General features: G+C 35.2%; 1 protein-coding gene across 1 annotated transcript in view; it reads right to left on the bottom strand.

The window, feature by feature from the left end:
• ZBTB41 (zinc finger and BTB domain containing 41) overlaps nucleotides 1-20,705 on the bottom strand; it is a 55,442-nt gene that overhangs the window by 14,040 nt on the left and 20,697 nt on the right. Inside the window, exons 7-10 of the mRNA XM_003999348.6 lie at nucleotides 19,837-19,932; nucleotides 18,136-18,242; nucleotides 16,349-16,454; nucleotides 10,303-10,391 (exon numbers count right to left, since the gene is read on the bottom strand). Of these exons, the coding sequence (XP_003999397.1) occupies nucleotides 10,303-10,391; nucleotides 16,349-16,454; nucleotides 18,136-18,242; nucleotides 19,837-19,932 (398 nt within the window). The remainder of the gene's footprint in view (nucleotides 1-10,302; nucleotides 10,392-16,348; nucleotides 16,455-18,135; nucleotides 18,243-19,836; nucleotides 19,933-20,705) is intronic.

The following is a 20,705-nucleotide window of genomic DNA, read 5'->3' on the forward strand; positions in this document are numbered from 1 at the left end:
AAACCAGTCATGCCAGGAGTGTTCTATAATTAAAAAAAAAAAAAAGAAAGAAAGAAACTCTAGCATAGCATTACGAACACCACCACCAAGCACAGAATTTAGTTTTAAAGATAAAAGTATTGGTTTTAAGTATTCTCCTTTGGCACAGTATTAGCCATGATAGTTTCTTAAGCACATTCTTTTTTTTTTTTTTTTCAACGTTTATTTATTTTTTTTGGGACAGAGAGAGACAGAGCATGAACGGGGGAGGGGCAGAGAGAGAGGGAGACACAGAATCGGAAACAGGCTCCAGGCTCTGAGCCATCAGCCCAGAGCCCGACGCGGGGCTCGAACTCACGGACCACGAGATCGTGACCTGGCTGAAGTCGGACGCTCAACCGACTGCGCCACCCAGGCGCCCCTTTCTTAAGCACATTCTTAAAAGCTTTTATAGATTATGTAAAGTCATAGTCAATCAGTTCCAGTGTCCCACAAATACTGTTAGGAAGCTGGGACTCAGGCATATTTCTTTGAGAAGTTTCTATGATCATTTTAAACAAATTTCATTTTCCACAGAAAAAATCAATTTATGTTTATAAGACAAAGATCCACAAAGGAAATGTTGATATTATTATATTTAAAAAGTAAATATGGAGTGCTTGTAGATACACAGTGAGAAGGGTCAATACCGTGGACTTAATGAAAAGAGGAATACTTATTGAAGAAACATTCTACAGCAAGGCAAGGCTTTCTGTAGCAAAATTATCTATTTGATAACAATGAACTCAAGTTGGGTGAATCTCAGGATCACAAATCAGAGACCTAAGGAAACAAAGGAAAGGTCTCCTGCAAGATGCACGGAAAGGAGTCTATTTTTTAAGAGTGGAAATAGATAAAACAACGCTCAAAGAAATGTAATCTCTTTCTCAGCTAAAATCATAGTAACCTATGAGTCTTTAGAATTAAAAAATGTCTTCCAATAGATGAGTTATAGTTAGATATTAAAAATTAGTATATGAAAATATAACGAGAACTTGCATTCAAATTTGATGGAGTAGTTTATATCACAACTATGTCTCTTGCTAGTGAAGAGGAAAAGATAAAAGATTTTTTAAAATTCAAAGAATCTACTCTTTGGAGGCACTGAAGCACAAACAAGGCAGCCAGGACATAAGGGGCCAAGATTCTGGAGGCACAGGAAGGTATGGACATGTGTTCTTTCCTCAGTGTACTTTCAGATTTAGTGACAATTAATAAATAAATAAATTCTCTGGGTATGGGGAAAAATAAATAAAATAAATTCCCTGGGTAGGGGAAATAAGAGGTCAAGTGGCAGCCGAGGGCCTGATGGCATTCCACTGGAATGGAAAGATAAAAGCTAGAGTTTGGGACTACCCAGGATTTAAGGGGTCAAGAGCCTGGAAAGGAAAGAACAACAGAGAAATGAACAAAAATACTGACATTTGCCAGCTCTCAAGATGAACATCTGCTGGATAAGACAGCTAGAAACCAGAGGCTGGATACTGAAGGGATGAAAAGATATTTTAGCAAACCCAAGGGTCCTGGGGAGATGAAGATTAGAGTTTAAGTCTCACCACAATAATGATGAACTAGCAGAAAGGTAGATCAGAAATAGATAAGAAGTGACCCATGCCATCTCATTCTATCTGCTTGTGAGAAGAAAATTAAATACATCTGAGAAAGAATACAACTTCAAGAACCTCTACAATTTTTCATTCACAAAATCGAAGGTTCATTTCAAAACGATCAGGCATGTCAAGAAACAGAACCAAATGACCAAATGTTGAGAGATGGGGGGAAAAAAGATAATAGATAGCCCTAAAGGTGAAGAGAAATTACATAAGACTGAAATATTAAGATGAATATGATTAATATATTTAAGAAAACACAGGAAAAGAGAATTTCACCACAGAATTGGAACTATGGGAAAAAGAAAATTCTGGAACAGATAACTGAATAATTCAGTAGATTGATTTAATAGCATATTAGACACCACAGAAGAAATAATTAGTATAATGGAAAATAGATTAATAGGAATTATCTATGTGGAAGCACAAAGAGAAATAGATTGAAAATATACAAAAAGCATGATATTCATATGTATATATACACACAGACACATATATATATGACAAAGTAACATATCTAACATAAATAAACTGGAATCCTAGAAAGAGGAGAGTTTTGTTTAAGAAGATTTACCCTATACAAAAGAAAAGATATCTCAAGTCACAGACCCAGTAAGTTCTACAAACCTCACAAAATACAAAAAAAACAAAGCAAAAAAACCACACATCTGTGCACACTATAATAAAACTACTAAAAATTAAAGAGAAAAAAGCAAGCAATTAAAAAGAGACATTTCATTTAAATGAGCAACAATAAGACTAACAGTACACTTTTCAACAACAAAAGAGGTTCAAGGAGGAAAAAAAAATCACATATTTACAATGTTGAAAGAAAATTAGCTGCTAATATAAATTATATAGTCAGGAAAAATATTCTCCATAAATAAAATAAAAACATTTTCAGACAGTCGAAACCTAAGAGAACCTGGTGCCTGCAGATACGCTCGAAAGGAGTCCGCATGTGGAAGGAAAATGATTCCAGGAGGAATAATGTGAATGCAGGAAGCAGTAAACAGTAAAGGGCACATATATGGTTAAAAATAAATAATATGGGTTATTTAAAACAAACCAAAAAATAATGTCTTATGTGGTTTAAAGTATATGTAAAATTAAAATACATACAATGCATAAAAGGTGAGAGGTAAGGGTGTTGTAAGGTTTTTTTGCGTTGTCTAGAAATTGATGAAGAATTAACTTAAGGTAGACTAATAATTTATGGATACACATAGCAATCTTTAGGGTGATTACTAATGAACAATGAAAGAACATACAACTGACAAGCACCGAGGTGAAAATGTGTAATAAAAATCCTTTGTGATTTCAAGGAATTGAAGACAAGAGAAAGAAAGCATCAAGGAAGAGATGGGACGAATAGCGTGATGATAGATTTAAATCCAAATAAATGAGATATCATGTAAAATTTAAATGACTAAGTATCTCAGTTAAAAGAGACTATCATAATAGATGATAAAATGATGCTCCAAAGACATACATCTTAAATACAAGTCCACAGAAGGACTGAAAGTAAAAAGATAGAAAAAACATATATGAACATTATCCAAAAGAGACCTGGTAAATCTTTATCCCAATATAAAGAGGAATATTTTGACCACGGGACAGAAAGATACGACAATCCGTACATATCTAATAACACAGCCTCAAAATATATGCAGCAAAAAATTAAAGAACTCAAGATGAAAAAGTATAATTTTCAATCAATAGGTTAATAGATTTTAACATAGACCTCTCAGTAACTTATAGAATAAGCACACAAAAAAAACATCAGTAAGAATGTAGAATATTCGAATAATAAAGCATATTCTCTGGCAAAAGTAGAATTAAGCTAGACATGAGTAACATACAAATAGAAAATCCTCGAATATTTAGGAATTCAGCAATACAATTCTAAATAAGCCATAAATGAGAGAATTAATCTGAACAGACATTAGGAAATATTTTTAACTTATTTATAATGGAAACATGAAACATAAAGTGTGGGACTGAAAGCAGTGTTTGAAAGGCAACTTAGGACATTAAAATACATAAATAAAAAAAAGAAATGCTAAAATTTATTAAGTTAGGCATCGGTATAAAAAAGCTAGGGAAAGACAGCAATTTAACCCAAATAAAATAGAAAAACAAAAAAAGCAGAAATGAAATAAAAAACATGTCTAAACAAAGGAAATATCAAAAAATCCTATAGTCATTGAAAAGATACATAATATGAAACCTTGAATTCTGTGGATAGATTTCATATTTTAGATTAAATAGAGTTCTTTAAAAATAAAAAAAAAACAAAACAAAAAATGACAGCTCTGTAACTATTAAAGAATCTTTTTTTTTTTTTTTAGTTTTATTTATTTTAAGAGACAGAGTGAGAGCAGGGGAGGGGCAGAGAAAGAGGGAGAGAGAAAATCCCAAGCAGGCTTCATACCATCAGTGTGGAGCCCGATGCGGACTTGATCTCACGAATCATGAGATCATGATCTGAGCTGAAATCGAGTCAAACGCTTAACCAACTGAGCCACCCACGCACCCCAAGAATCTCTGACTTAAATCTCTTCATAGAAAATAAGTTCAGGGGGATTTATCAGTGAATTCCTCCAAATACTAATGAGGAAATAATGCCAACTTTACATAAACTCATCCACTTCATTTAAAAAGATGTATTATTTCTCAAATTATTTTTTGATGCCAGCAGAGTCATAATAACGAAACCTGTCAGCGATATTACAAGGGGGAAAAAAGGAGTATGTCTAAACAACATAGCCAAAAAGAAAAAAAGAAACAAAATATAAGCAAATTAAATTCAACTATATAGTAACAGGATAATACACGACCAATCTGTGTTTATTTCAGGAATGTAAGATTTAATATTTAAAAAATCAATGTAATTTGTCACATTAACAAAGGAAAAAGATCTGATCACCTCAATAAATATAGGAAAAAAATCTAACACCTATCCATAACACTGTAAATAAATCAGGAATAGATGGTAATTTCTTTTTTTAACATTTATTTATTTGGGGGAAAGCCTACACAGGGGACAGGCACAGAGAAGGGGACAGTGGATCCAAAGTGGGCTCTGCACTGACAGGCTGACAGCAGTGAGCCCGATGTGGGGCTCAAACTCATGAACCCCAAGATCATGACCTGAGCCAGTCAGACCTTCAACCGACTGAGCCACCCTGGTGCCTGTGGGTAGATGGTAATTTGTTTACCTGTTAAACAGTATCTACAAAATATACAGAAAACATCATATTTAATTATGAAATACTGAAAGCTTTTCCCTGGAGATTGAGAATAAGACAAGGACGTCCACTATCAGTATTTCTATTCATACACCACTGATGATGTCAACCAAAGCAATAAGGCAGAGAGGGAGAGAAAAGGATTTAGAAAGGGAGAAATTAAATTGTCACTATTCACAGATGGCCAGCTTGTATCCTTGGAAAATCCAAAGAACTTAAACTATAGCAAAGTCATTGCATAAAAAGTCAATATACCAACTCAACTGCATTTCTATACATCAAAAACAAATACAAATAAATACAATTTATAATTTTGTACAAAAACATCAAACATCTATATATAAATCTCATGAAGATGTTTAAGATATCTGCACTAAAAACTGTAACATCTTTTTTTTTTTTTTTTTTTTTTAAGTAGGCTCCACGCTCAATGTGGGGCTTGAAGTCATGACCCTGAGATCAAGAGTTGTATGCTCCACCGGCTGAGCCAGCCAGGTACCCCCCAAAACTACAACATCAAGAAAAGTAAAAGGACTTAAGTTAGGGTAGGGATTGTTCATGGATTGATGATTCAATATAATAGAGATAATCAATTAGGAAAAAATTGACTATGTATTCACTGACATTCCAATAAAATTCCCAGCAGATTTTTATGTTTAGAAATTAATAAGTTGTTTCAAAATCTATCTAAAAACATAAAGGAACAAGAATAACAAAGACACCAAAACAGAACAAAGTTGGGTAAGTTACATCACCAGATATCAAAAGCCATAACAATTTAAGTGGTACAGCAACAATGGAGCAAGGATATACAGACAGTGCAGTATAAAGAACAGAGCCCAGAGACAAACCACACACACAGCTTCATTTAATTTAAAACAAATATGCCAATGAAATGCTATAAAGAATGGATAATCTTTCCAATAAATGGTTCTTGGGTATAGAAAGCCACATGTAAAAAATAAATAAATAAAAGGAAAACAAGTGAAAAAAGAACTTTGATCTTTACCTAACAACCTAAGAAGAAACAAGTAAATTAGAGAAGGTTCATAATCTAAATATGTAAGTTAAAATAGAAGGCAACAGAAATATTAACGACCTTGGAATAGGCAAAAGTTTCTTAAAGAGGATATAGCAAGAACCTAACTAGAAGTAAAAAAAAAAACCAAAAACCAAAAACCAAAAACAACCTGATATGTGACTTTCATAAAACTCAGAAACTTCAGTCACTGAAAGACACCATTACTAGAGCTCAGAGGCAAGTCACAGAGTGTAATATATCTGAAATTTAGATATCCAACAATGGACTCATCTCCAGAATATAGCTAGAACTCTTATAATAAATCAATTAGAAAAAGACAGGAGCGCCTGGATGGCTCAGTCAGTTAAATGTCCGACTTTGTCTCAGGTCATGATCTCACAGTTTGTGAGTACAAGCCCTGTGTCGGGCTCTGTGCTGACAGCTCTCAGAGACTGGAGCCTGCTTCAGATTCTGTAACTCCCTCTCTCTCTGCTCCTTCCCTGCTCACGCTCTGTGTCTCTCTCTCAAAAATAAACAAACATTAAAAAAAAAAACAGACAGACAATCCAGTTTAAGAAAATCAGCAAAATAATTAATCAGGTGCTCCATGAAAGAGGATATTCAAATGACCAATAAGTATATGGGAAGGTGCTCAATATCATTACTTACCACAAAGATGCAAATTAAATTAAAGCCACATTGAGATAGTGCTACATATTCATCAGAATAACTTTTAAAAAAAGGCAGTATCAAGTGTTGGTGAAAACCTGGAGCAACTGGAATTCTCATAAGCCATATACTTACTGGTAGGACTGCAAATTGGCACAATTACCTTGGAAAACTGTTCGGTAATGTCTACTAAGTAGAACATACACATCCTATCGGCTAACAATCCCATGGCCGGGCATATACACAAGAGAAATAAATGCATTTTGTATGAAAAATCATGAACAGGAATTTCCAAAGCAGCTTTATTCATAATAGATCCAAGTAAATACAAACCAAATGTCCATTAAAGTTCAAGGGATAAATAAATTGTGTGGTATATTCATATGAAAAGGAAAAGAAACAAACCACTTCCATGGATGAATCTCATGGACATCATACTGAGTGAAATAAACCAGACAAAAAAGAGTATATACTATATGATTCCATTCATATGAAGTTCAAACAGGCAAAACTAATTAGTGGTGATATAAGTCACAATAATGATTATTTTGCAAGGAGGTTACTCCTTGCAGCCAGAGAGGATACTTCTGCAATTCTGGTACTGTCCTATATACCAATCTGAGTGGTGGTTACGTGGATGTATTCATTTAGAAAAATTCATTGAGCAGTTCATTAAATTTTGGATACTTTACATACAGCGTAAACAATTCTGCCAAGTCTAGGGGCACCTGGGTGGCTCAGTCGGTTAAGCATCCAACTTTGGCTCAGATCCTGATCTCACGGTTCATGGGCTCAAGCCCCGCGTTGGGCTTCGTGCTGACAGCTGGAGTCTGGAGCCTGCTTCAGATTCTGTATCCCCCCCGACCTCTGTCCCTCCCATGTTCACACTCTCTCTCGAAAATGAACATTAAAAAAAAAAATTCTGCCAACTCTAAAGTCAAGTCCTAAATTTATCAGCCTTAATGCCTGTTTAAAATAAATGCACTACATTTCAACAAGACTACTGCTGAAGAACAGATGTTATCACTACTCTGAGAATTACAACAAACAAAACACATAATGGATAAGAATAAGCCCTTTACAGAAGAAAATCTTACATCTGTATTCCAACCAATTTCTCTAATTCATTCAACAAATATTTATTAAGCATCTACTATTTGCAAGTTTGGGAATAGGCACTAATCATATCTACTCATTTGAACCAATTAAGTGCACTGACCTGTCGAAAACTGGAACCAATCCATTAGTTACACCTTGTCTAGAGAAGGAAAATACTAATACAAAAATGTCTACATGGAGTCTAGTTAAGGGGATTTGAAAAATAAGAATTTAGCAATTTAGATAATGTACTAAAGGCATCCTGGCTAGGGAAAAATAATCTGGGGAGCAAAATTATTCTGGTCCCAAAAGAGATACCCATCTTTACATGGGTAAAGATGACTCAGTATTCCTCACCATTTCCTTGAGAAACTATTCCATAAAGTTACTACCTTAGTCTAGAACTACATTTAGCAGTTTTTCTAATCAACAAATTTAGCAACTCTACTTCCTTGATTAGAGAAAAAGGATACCTTGGCGAGTACACTCTTCATTTTCTACAGGGTGAAAAATAAGCTGACATTCTGGTGAATCTATTTCCAATGGTAATTATGAAGAACTCCTAAGAATACTTATAATCTTTGTGTACAGATGTAAAAATGATTTTCTGGACCTATAAATCTCAGGAATGGACTTGGGAACATGGCAACCAGTTCATGGAAGAGCCACACTGTGAAGTCCTGTCTGGGTAGCCTTCTGATCACTTTAGATTAAGAGCTGGCAAACTACAGCCCAAAAGCCAAACACAGCCTCTTGCCTGTTTCTGCAAATAAAATTTTATTGGAATGCGGTCATGTTAATTTGAACCTACATGGCTATAGTTGCTTCCATGCAACAAAAGCACAGTTGAGTGGTTATGAGAGAGACTGTCTGGCCCACAAAGCCTTAAATATTTATTATCTAGCCCTCTACCAAAAAAGTTTGCTGATCTCTGCTTTAGGTGATTTCTCATTCTCATTTCATAACTGCCATAATCTTCGTCTTATTCTATAATAGAGCTCATACTCTATTTAAAAAGTGAAAATTCCAAGCAGTCTTCATACTATTTTTGAAAGAGAGACAGCACGAGCGGAGTAGGGGCAGAGAGACAGAGGCAGACACAGACTCCGAAACAGGCTCCAGGCTGTGAGCTGTCAGCACAGAGCCCGACGCGGGACGCGGGCCTCAAACTCACAAAACTGTGAGATCATGACCTGAGGCGAAGTTGACGCTTAACCGACTGAACCACCCAGGCGCCCCTCACATCTTCAGTTTTCAACGTGAGAACAACTTGTCCCAAATTCCAACCAAGATATTCAGAAATGGAAATTCTACATTATCATTGGTCATCGACTAATTACTATAAGTGAATGTTTTCAAAAAACTTCATGCAATTATAAAGCCAGTCCTTATTATATAAGTTTCTCCTCTAAAATAATTCCTGCAGTTTCACAATTCTTAAATCATCAATGGTTGAATTAACTTTCTGTAAGTTCATCATTTAAATCATGAGTTTATTAAGTTTGTTATTTATAACTAATATGGAAGATATCATTAGTATAGTTTCCTCATTTTGTCCTACTTAGGTATCCCCAAATTGTGACTTTTTCTTTTGTAGGGAGCCGTAAATTTTTTTAACAGCAGCACTTTGTAAGTAATAAATTCTTTACTGCAATTCTTTGCTATTGAAATTGCCCAAATTGTTATTTCTCATTCTGATATTTATGAAATCAGTTTTCTCTTCTACCACAGTAGCTTGACAAAATCCAAATAAATATAAACCAAAGCAGCCATAAATGCATAAGTAAGTTCCTTTTTTAAAAAGGAAAGCTTTAAAAATTATCAATTTATGTGGGAAGTCAAACAAGGACTAAGACAACATATAAGAAAGAATCCAACATAGTCTGTATTTCAAAATATGGTAGCATTACCAAGGGGGAAAAAAGATTTAGGAAATGATATCTTCTGGGAAGCAGCTGAAGCAAATCATTCTACTATAACTACCTATAAATCACAACTCATTAAGTGAAAAGGAAAGTATACAACAGTAACTTGGTAAGCAAGACAATCAAATCATACCGATTTATTGTTTTAAAAGACAAAAAAAAAAGAAATGTCTTCAGAGAGTTACACAGATATAGAAGAACCAAAAACCTCCAGAAAAGGGGAAAATTAGAGCTAGAAGTTGAGTAAATTCCCTATGGGAAAAAATTTTCCCAAATTCTACAAAATAATATTCAAAAGGGGCGCCTGGGTGGCGCAGTCGGTTAAGCGTCCGACTTCAGCCAGGTCACGATCTCGCGGTCTGGGAGTTCGAGCCCCGCGTCAGGCTCTGGGCTGATGGCTCGGAGCCTGGAGCCTGTTTCCGATTCTGTGTCTCCCTCTCTCTCTGCCCCTCCCCCATTCATGCTCTGTCTCTCTCTGTCCCAAAAATTAAAAAAAAAAAAAAAATAATAATAATATTCAAAAGTACTGAAGCTTACAAAGAATCAAAGTGCAGAATATTGTTCATTCATGACATCACCTTTAACATAATAAATAAAAATCATACGGGGAATAGGCAAAAAATTTAACCAAGAACAACAAAATTTAAATGTCCATATTTTATCCTGAATAATTACACAAAGATAAAAGTAAAGTACCTATTAACTTTTACCTGAATGTGTCCGAAAATGCATTTCCAGACTTGATTTGCCTTTAAAAATTTTCTTACAAACATCACATTGATGAAACGTTGCTTTATATCTGAGAAAAGTAAAAAGGGTTGAGTTTTCAATATAACTTTAATAACACAATAAAAATGTTACATCATGTACAAAAATTATACATAGAATTCTCACATTAATAAAGCATAGAACTCCAAAGGAATGTGGAATTACTTTTAAAGTACCAAACTGGTGGCTCAGTTGGTTAAGCGTCTGACTTCGGCTCAGGTCATAATCTCAGGGTTCGTGAGTTTGAGACCCACATTGGGCTCCGTGCGGTCAGTGCAGAGCCTGCTTCAGATCCTGTCTCCCTCTTTCTCTGCCCCTCCCCACTCGTTCATTTTCTCTTTCTCAAAAATAAGTAAACATTAAAATTAAATTTAAAAAAATGTACCAACCTTACCTCTGGTTCTTCCTCTTCCAGTTATATTCAGTGAACGAATCTATACAAAGAGGTCCTTAGACTTTTAACTTTAAACCCCTTTCTTTTAAGATTTAAATCACTGAACTTCTGTATTATTATTATTTGCTATTAAAAATATCAAAGGAAAAATTACTAGGACAGAAACAGATCAATGATGAGCTAAAGGAAGAAAAAAGGAGTTGAACAAAGCGGTGTAGTGGTAATTTAGGGGTGACAGAACTATTCCATATCTTGACTGTGGTAATGATTACATGACTGCATGCATTTATCAAAATGTACAAAACTACAGACTAAAAAAAAACATTTTTCTGTCTGTAAAGCACACCTTAATTTAAAAAATAGACGCTAAGTCTGACTGAAAAAAAACTGCAGTACTCTCAAAAATGTGCATTCATCAAAAAGGTGACACTGCTCTAAACTGGTTCACTTTATAACAAATATAATAAGTATCATAAACTTGAACTTAAAAATAAATTTTATACCTAAATCAAAAAAGAATGAGATACCAGTCCTTTTATTTTTATTACGAATTAATAGACATAAAAAGCTGCAAATTACTCAAAACCTAACTTATCAGGCAGTGAAGTGTAGTGCCTAAGAATATGCTTTGTGAGTTAAACAATCTTAGACTCCAATTTAATTGTGAGGATTAAGATATGTGTAAAATGATTAGCATTTAAGTTATAGTTATTAAAAGTCTATCACCTCACCCTGGAAGTAATTTATATCTAATTGAACACATGGCAAAATAATTAACTCAAACAGAGGCTACTATGATGTTCTGTAAGACAGTTTGCTCTTAACATCTGGGTTTTACTGGAATATTTAGCATATTGTTACAATATTCAATAGCAATAGTATGCCTAACATTTCAAATGCTATTCACACTTTTCAATTCATTCAACTCAACATTTAAAGAGTGGCTACAAAAACTCTATGCAAGGTCCTGTCTTCTAGAAACTTACTTCTACCTGATGAAACAAACATTTAGAAAGATAATGGGAGGGGTGCCTGGGTGGCTCAGTCAGTTGAACATCCAACTTTGGCTCAGGTCACGATCTCGCATTCATGGGTTCGAGCCCTGCACTGGGCTCTGTGCTGACAGCTCAGAGCCTGGAGCCTGCTTTGGATTCTGTGTCTCCCTCTCTCTCTGCCCCCACCCCTGCTGGCACTTTGTCTCTCTGTGTGTCCCAAAAAACAAAAACAAAACAACACAAAAAGTTTAAAAAAAAATTTTTTTTTAAAGATAACGGGAGTGTCACTGATAAACTTAGCAAAAGACCTATAACCAACATACTTGGTTTGTCCTATTCCATTCATATCCCTGGTAAATACAAATAGAGATATAAACAGGGTCACCATAGGCACATACCGAAAGAAGCAGTGGGACCCAACTTGGGGCAATTTTGTCCCCGTGGGGCATTTAGTAATGTCTGAAGACATTTTCGTTTTTCACAACTGGAGGTAAGTCGGTGCTACTGCCATCTAGTGGATAGAAGCCAGGAATACTGATAAATAAACCTACACTACACAGGGCAGCTCCCCAAGAAAGATAATTATCTGGCCCCAAATGCCTATAGTGTTGTGGCTAAGAAATTTAGATCTATAAAAGGGAAGAAGAAACATTATAAAATAATGGGTGGGAGGAGGGGTGCTAACCTTCATCACTCCCCACATTCTTTCCTTGGATAATCTGCTTTTACATATTCACATGTAAATCTTGATAAACGCTCAGACTTCACTTCTGAGATTTAGACTTCTATTTACCTGTCACATTTTATGTTTGAGTTTCTATTAGGCATCTCAAACTCAATACACACCAAACAATTCATTGTCTCCTTCTGTAAATTTAGTCCAACTTCTGTATTCTCTTATCTCAATGGCTGGTTTATCAACCACCCACTTGAAAACAGGAATTCTTTGAAAACAGGAATTATCCATGACTGCTACCATTCTTTCAATTAAAAAAACTAAGTATTTTTCAAATAAGTATCTGCTACTGTTTATTACTAATTCTATTCCCTAGTTTAGGCCCTCACCATCTTTTTCCTAAATTCTAACAGCCTTCTAACTGGCTGATTTACTTGTCTTAATTTATCCATCACAAATCCAGCCTCCACCCATCAATAAGTAATCTACCCCAAAAGAAATCCAACTGTGTCACCTTCTTGTTTAAAATTTTCCTTTATTTAAAAAAGTTTTTTTTTTTTAATGTGTATTTATTTTTGAGAGAGAGTGGGAGAAACAGAGCACGAGCAGTGGAGGGTCAGAGAGAGAGAGGGAGACACAGACTCCAAAGCAGGCTCCAGGCTCTGAGCTGTCAGCACAGAGCCCGAGGTAGGGCTCGAACCCATGAACCATGAGATCATGACCTGAGTTGACGTAGAACACTCAATCGACTGAGCCACCCAGGTGCCCCTCATTTAAAATTTTCAATGGCTTTTTATCACATAGGAATAAGTATTGGTTCCATAAAATGATATGTAAGGCTCCGTATTCTAGATCCACCATTAGCCAGCCCTCGTAGAAAGTGGAGCCTACAGGTTCTGGTTCCATAATTATCTAGGCCAGCAGACAGGTCCGCAGGCTCTTGTGGCAGGGAGGGAATCCCAAAACTCTTTCATAGGGTTTATAAGATCAAAGTTATTTTCAAAATAATACCTTAACATTTATGTTCCTTTCTCATTATGTAGACATTTACACTAATGACACATACAAAAGAAATGGTGGATAAAAGTGCTGGTACCTTAGTTCCAAACAAGGGAGTGGTACCAAAATGTACTAACAGTCATTGTGCTCTTTACCACTATGCGATCACAGGAAAAAAAAAGTGGGAAAAGGGCTAAATTATAATTTTACTAACTTTCAACCTTTCCAAGTGTGGCCTTTTTAATGTTTTTTGTGATGAAATGGGAAGGACACAAGAAGCACTTCTACGGCATACCAAAGCATAATGGTTGTCTCAAAGCAAAGCACTTGTGAATCTGAGTTGTGAGCTGAAGTAGCCACTTTCTTCATGAAATACCATTTTACTTGAAAGAATGAAAGACAAACCACAGTTACAGACTTGAGTTTTTGCCAGATATTTTCATGAAAATTAAAGGAAGGAAACCTGTCACATCAAGGGAAAAAATGACAATATTTGTCAGCAATGATAAAGTCTGAGCTTTCAAGCTAGTATAAAAATTTTGGAAAACTTGCACCTGCCCTTGTGATCTTGACAGCTTCCCAATACTCCTTTCTGAGAGACTGGAGGCAATATTAACACATGTGATTTGTTGATCCTGTACTGTGAAATGTGCTTACATTTAGAAAATTGCCGTAATTTAGTGAACCCATGTTTTCCAAAGGACAAATGCATCGTATTACAATTTGTGCATAGGTACAAAAAAATCATTCAAGTACAAGACCAATAGGCTGAGTGTAACAGAGTACAAAAACTTCATTAATTTTGTTTCAGATTTCACCTTGCAACTACCTTTAAGAAACTACCACTTGCTTAGTTTGGGTATAGTAGCAAAGACTAATATCCACAATTATCTAAGATTACTGCTATCACAGTACTCCTCCTTTTACCAACGACGTATAGAGTGAGGCTAGATTTTTTTCATTTACTTCAAACAAAATAACACATGGCAGCAGATACAATACTCCAGCTATCTTCTATTAAAGCATTAGAGAGATACACAAAAATGCCAAACATGCCCCTCCTTTAATATTTTTAATTTGTTTTGTAAAGTTGCTATTTTTCACAAAATTGCTTTTTATGTGAGCATGTGATGGGTATATTACTATTTTCAAGTGAATTAATGAACAAGGTCTTCATTTTTATCAACTGAATTTCTAATATGATTTGTAGAGTTTACTTAAACAATAATAATTTTTTACATTATTATTTCTATAATAAGAGCTCCTGAGATACTGAATAATTTTTAAGGGTATAAAGGGGTTGAGAAAAAATTAACAGAATTTCTGGAGCAAGTGAGTATGCAGTTCAGTCTATTTTCTACCTATTCAAACAATATGTTGAAATTCTTATTTTCTTTTCTATACAGAATCATGTATATCTTTCTATCCCAGCCCTTGGCAGCATTCCTATTATCTAATGAATACAAGAATTCAATGACTACCATGAATACATTGATTCAGTGAGTGAATCACTGAACAAAATCAGTGAAACAATAAACAAGTATATGAAAATGTAAGAAAATGGACAGAAATCAACACTTCCTACTTTTCTTCAAAGTGTTCTGTTACTTACTACATTTAAAGGTACTATATATATTTTGTTGATCACGATCAGTACTATTAAACTACAACTACAGTTTCTTGGCACCTTAGACCATGTGCATTATTTAGCATTTGTGTCAAACACCTAGTCCAAGAGCATGGATTCTCTAAACATAATACACTCAACAACTAATCCCAGTTAACCCTGAATATCTAAATTGCTTAAAAACCTGGTGTTCTAAAGAAAAAAGGAGACAAGCGAAAAAAGACTTTTAGGAAATAAACTAAGTTACCTGAGAGAAGTGGGCAGGGGGTAGGTAAAATAGATGAAGGGATTTAAGAGTACAGTTATCATGATGAGCATTGAGCAATGTACAGAATTGTTGAATACATCTGAAACTACTATAATACTGTATGTTAAGTATACTGAAATTTTTTTTTTAATTTTTTTTTTCAACATTTATTTATTTGTTTTGGGACAGAGAGAGACAGAGCATGAACGGGGGAGGGGCAGAGAGAGAGGGAGACACAGAATCGGAAACAGGCTCCAGGCTCCGAGCCATCAGCCCAGAGCCTGACGTGGGGCTCGAACTCCCAGACCGCGAGATCGTGACCTGGCTGAAGTCGGACGCTTAACCGACTGTGCCACCCAGGCGCCCCTATTGAAATTTTTTTTTAAAAGTTGGTGTTCAGGACAGCACATGCCTCCCTCCTTCAAATAAAATACCATTTAATTTAATTTATTTATTTTTAAAATTTCTTTATTTTGAGAGAAGGGGGACAGGTATAGAAAAGGAGAGAGAGAATCCCAAGCAGACTTCACACAGCCAGCACAGAGTCCAACACAGGGCTCAATCCCACGAACCGTGAAATCATGACCTGAGCCAAAACCTAGAGTTGGAAGTTCAACTGACTGAGCCACCCAGGCACCCCCCCAAAGAAAATACCATTTTAACTGCTTAGTGTGATTAGAAATCTAAATTCTGACTAGAAACATTTCCAGCAGTAACTCTTTTTAAGTATAGTATATAGGCAGCACATTTATATTTTTTGCTAAGAGCCACAGCAACCAAAGATAAATGAAATGCCCAAAGAATGCCAAGACTGTATTAGTTATTAACTTCAATATCTACTACCTCCTAGCCTTGAGTCAACTGAAAACAAGTAAACAACAATATTTCCTTCAATATCTTTGGGTCAACAGAGAAGCTACAGAAGCTAGAAAAAAAGAGCTAGTTAACCTATCCTCAATTAAACAAAATAAACTATGAGACTAGTTATAACTCTCACCCAAACTACACTTATCCAGTGCAGTAATTATGAGAAATTGCTTTTTCACTTACTTTTGCCACACTTTCTCTCCCAGGTGTACACTTTTGTAATGAACAGTGAGATGATCCCTACGACCAAAACATTTTCCACATTCTTCACACTGATGAGCCTTCTCACCTTAAAGACCCAAATAATTTGATTATAATATGCACTTCAGTGTTCCCCCCAGAAATAGATGATCAAACAACAGGATAATATGACAGGAAATCAACCAGAAAAGTAAAGCCACCCTTTATTCTGGGCTATCTGCTTTATATTCCTTACTAAAGTACCTTTCTTCAATGAATCTATGCTTTTTTTCACGGATGTGAACCCTTTTCCCGACCTGGAGAAGGAATGAATAGCCTCTTTGCTGAAGACTTCAAATCTTACCTCTCAATGTAACAGAGCAAGATAAATGAAATGACTTCAAAACTCAGGAATTTTTTAGGAATATGTAAGTCTAGATGTCAAACACTTCAAATGAAAACACACTGAATCAAGATAAGGCTGTTTTACTGTTTATAAAAAGGACCTGAACATTTTCAGATTTTTGTACTTTTTTAAAAAAATATTTTTCATCTGTGGGGATTTCACACATTTGCAATAAGCTAAAACGCAAATATGAAGGAAAATTCTAGATGAGTCCCACTTCTCATCTCTAATATTCAGTTATAAAGGCTTGCGCTTTAAAAATCACTCTTAACTTAATCCAGTTTGCAATTAAGGCATGTGATCTCTAGAATTAGGAGTTAGAATCTTCCTCCTAAAAATGAAAATGCATAATTCCAGTGAAAAAGTCATCAGACCATTAGCATCTCTTAAAAGTTGGTAACAGTTGATAACAACTGCAACTTGTAACCTCATTAGGATTTTTTTTTAATTTTTTTTTTTTAACGTTTATTTTTGAGACAGAGACAGACAGAGCATGAACGGGGGAGGATCAGAGACAGAGGGAGACACAGAATCTGAAACAGGCTCCAGGCTCTGAGCTGTCAGCACAGAGCCCGACGCGGGGCTCGAACTCACGAGCAGTAGATCATGACCTGAGCCGAAGTCAGACGTTTAACAGACCGAGCCACCCAAGCGCCCCTCATTGGGATCATTTAAGAAAGTAATTACATGTGTTGCATACTTCATATTTAGATTGTTTAAAATAATAATAAGCACCTCTTCTACTGTGCTTATAGAGATGGCTCTTTCCAATTATTGTACTCACAGAGTTGGCTATCTTAGCTCTTTCTGAACATCAATCAGAGAAGAAAATATGAAAGAAAGCCCCAGAATATAAAAATTATAAATATAGTATAAAGATCTGAAATTGATCAGGACTATTAAGGTACTCTTTTCCAAAGACAGGGTTTCAAAAATTCACTATTACATTAATGTTAACACCTAATTATAATCATTTCTCTTCAAACATCTGTTTTGCTAACTTCTTTCAAATCCAATAAAAATGAAAAATGTTATCTTGGCATCTCTCTTTATAGAAATGCCAATACCAATTATTGCACATATCCACATAATATGCATAGTGCAAATTTTGAGAACCTGATTAAAACAAATTTCAAAATATAGTCTGTAGGCATAAAAGGCAACCGGATTATTAAAATTGCAGTGAACAAAAACATGTCATAAAATTATGTCCCTTTCAGATGTTTTAAAAGAAAGTTTTCAGAACCAGCATTATTGATGGGGTGACCAGCATATATATTACTAAAACTATTAAAATTATAGCCAACATAAACGTGATGTAGTATGTCCTATTCAGGTGCTCTTTTAAAGGATTTTGTAACCATCATTACAAAATACACCTTACCCGAATGTATTTTTTTGTGCTTTGTAAGGTGGTCATGACGAATAAATGTTTTCCCACATTCGTCACACTCATATCGTTTATCATCATGATGTACTCGTAAATGAAGTCTATAAAGAAAAAAATTGAAGAGCATAAAAACTGATGCCACCAAAGGGAAAATCTTAAGTAAGGGAAATTGGGCTGTTTACTCAGCCACCATCATACATTATGTGCTCTACATCTATGACGTTCCATCTTTCCCACTCTTTTCACTACCTTACTCCAGGGTTGCTACTCACCTCTTTCACAAAAGCACTTCAACGTGTGCATATACACTATGTCTGGATGGCATTCCTTCCTGACTTTTTAGAATGTACTAAATGTCTAGGGTTGTTATCTGTCTGCTGGTGGAGTTTCAGAGATAGCAAAAGTAGGAATGAGTCAGAAGGAATTAGACAACGTAAGTGACTTAAACATATGATACAGCAAATAATTAAGAATCCTATCCTGGACGATGGATACCACTTCTAAATTGATGTATGAGAATTAAGTAAATTTTATAAGTAATCAACTTGCTGACAGTTACATTTGCTACTTTTCTTCACACTAACCAAAGTCCGGTTCGTTTTATAGTCACCCAAAGACAGATTATAAAGGTTTAAACTATTCAAATTCATTTAACTTGAATTATTCATATCCTCATAATCCTCTATCTATATATACCCCAGTGAAATGAATAGCTTTCCCATTCAAGTTGCCGAAACACAATGTGAGGGCGATCTGGCTGCGACATCTGTCACCCCATTGATCGCCAGGGTTGATTTGGCTGATCTGCCTGGCTAGGCGGGTGTCCCCTTCCTCCCTCACAGCTCCATGTGCGTCTCTCCCGAAGCTGCACGATCCGTTGAAGAGGACGACCTTCCCCGATAGAGGAGGACCGTTCTTCGGTCAAGGGTATACAAGTAGCTGCGCTCCCCTGCTAGAACCTCCAAACAAGCTCTCAAGTTGCCAAAACAGGTGTTTATTCCATAACTATAACCAGCGAAATTGACTGAACTACATCTAAAGGGGGCACATTCTGTTTAAAATGAAAAAGAGGTAAATAATAAATGGAAGTATAAAAATTAAAGCCTTATGATTAAAAATCTTAGGAGCATTAATAAAAATTTAAAATGTACATATATCTCACAGTAGATAGTCACCTATTATTTATTCAGGAAAAAGCCAACTTTTCACAAACTGCAAATGTGGTCAGGAATTCAGCTATAAAAACAATTACACAGGTTACAAATAATACACAAAAGACTTTCCAAAACTGATAATCCTACAGTTTTCAATTTTGCCATACTTCACACCATTTCTTTGATAGCCAAGAGTGACAAAATGCATTGAGATTAGAACATCAGAGGTTTAATGAATTTAATTCAAAGATTAAGTAATGAAATAAACATTTAAATGACAGCGACTCAGACAGTAAAGCATCTAGCAAACTTGGTGATGAAGAAATTATTTAATATTTTGCACTACAGAATGAAAACAATATTAAAAGCTGTAATGTAGAGGGAAAAGTTTGTAAGTACAGTTTTTTGCATAATTTTGTTTACCACGAGTACTAGAAAATGTTTTAATTCACCAATGAACTAATGCAATGATAAGAAAATAGAGAATTAAAAGAGACATAATTTATCTTACTTTATACAGAGAAAAAATGGCTTGACTTACCTGTATGAACTTCCATGACGAAAACTTTGTCCACAGATACTACAAAGATGAGGTTTTTCTCCACTATGGATTCTCAAATGTTCTTTCAAAGTAGTCCTGTATTTTAAAAATACACATTTATCTTAAGTTTTTTTAATACCAATATTTATATTAAACATAGATTTCTAGAAAGCTTACTAGAAAGGTGTTCAAGCTAATGATATTATGGCAATTCTCCCGTTCTCTAACAGTATTTTTGCTTTTTATTGAATTAGTCTCACGAACACACAATCATGCTTGTTTTGTCTCTCTTCTTTAAAAAAAAAATTAACTTTGCCTTCCTTTGCCATTGGTTTGCTCAAAGATTTAACTATATAGCTTAAGCAACTTTCAAGAAGTAGAATGGAAAATGCTCAACTGTCACTACTAAATTAAGTAAAACTGATGTGAATTTTAGTGGAGAGAATTTAATAATATAGAAGGAATCCAGTTTATCAGCACTATTCCTTTCAAATTGTGCTCAGTATCTATTAAAAGAATGTTTTAAGCCAAGGAAATCTTTACAGGTGTTTGTGACTTCCAGATGCCAATGTGAAGAAGGGAAATAATATAAAGAATACAATTATTGCCATTTCTAAAGCCTCCAGCCCTACTGACACGATATGGGTTTGTTAAAATAAAAAACAGAGACCAGCCTTGAAAATTCCCTGAGCAGACAAAACTAGTTTAGTCATAAAAACAAAGCCTAATGTAGCTTATTTTGCAAGGATAACTTGACCTGGCTCATTTGTTAATGCCTCAACTATGCCAGTAGATGGTGCTCTTCTACAAGGCCCAGCAACACTTGACCCCGGCGCTTGCAGGTGTACCCAGCTTTGGGGAAAACATTC

Source organism: Felis catus, chromosome F1, assembly GCF_018350175.1.
Source record: "Felis catus isolate Fca126 chromosome F1, F.catus_Fca126_mat1.0, whole genome shotgun sequence".
NCBI classification, from domain to species: Eukaryota; Metazoa; Chordata; class Mammalia; order Carnivora; family Felidae; genus Felis; species Felis catus.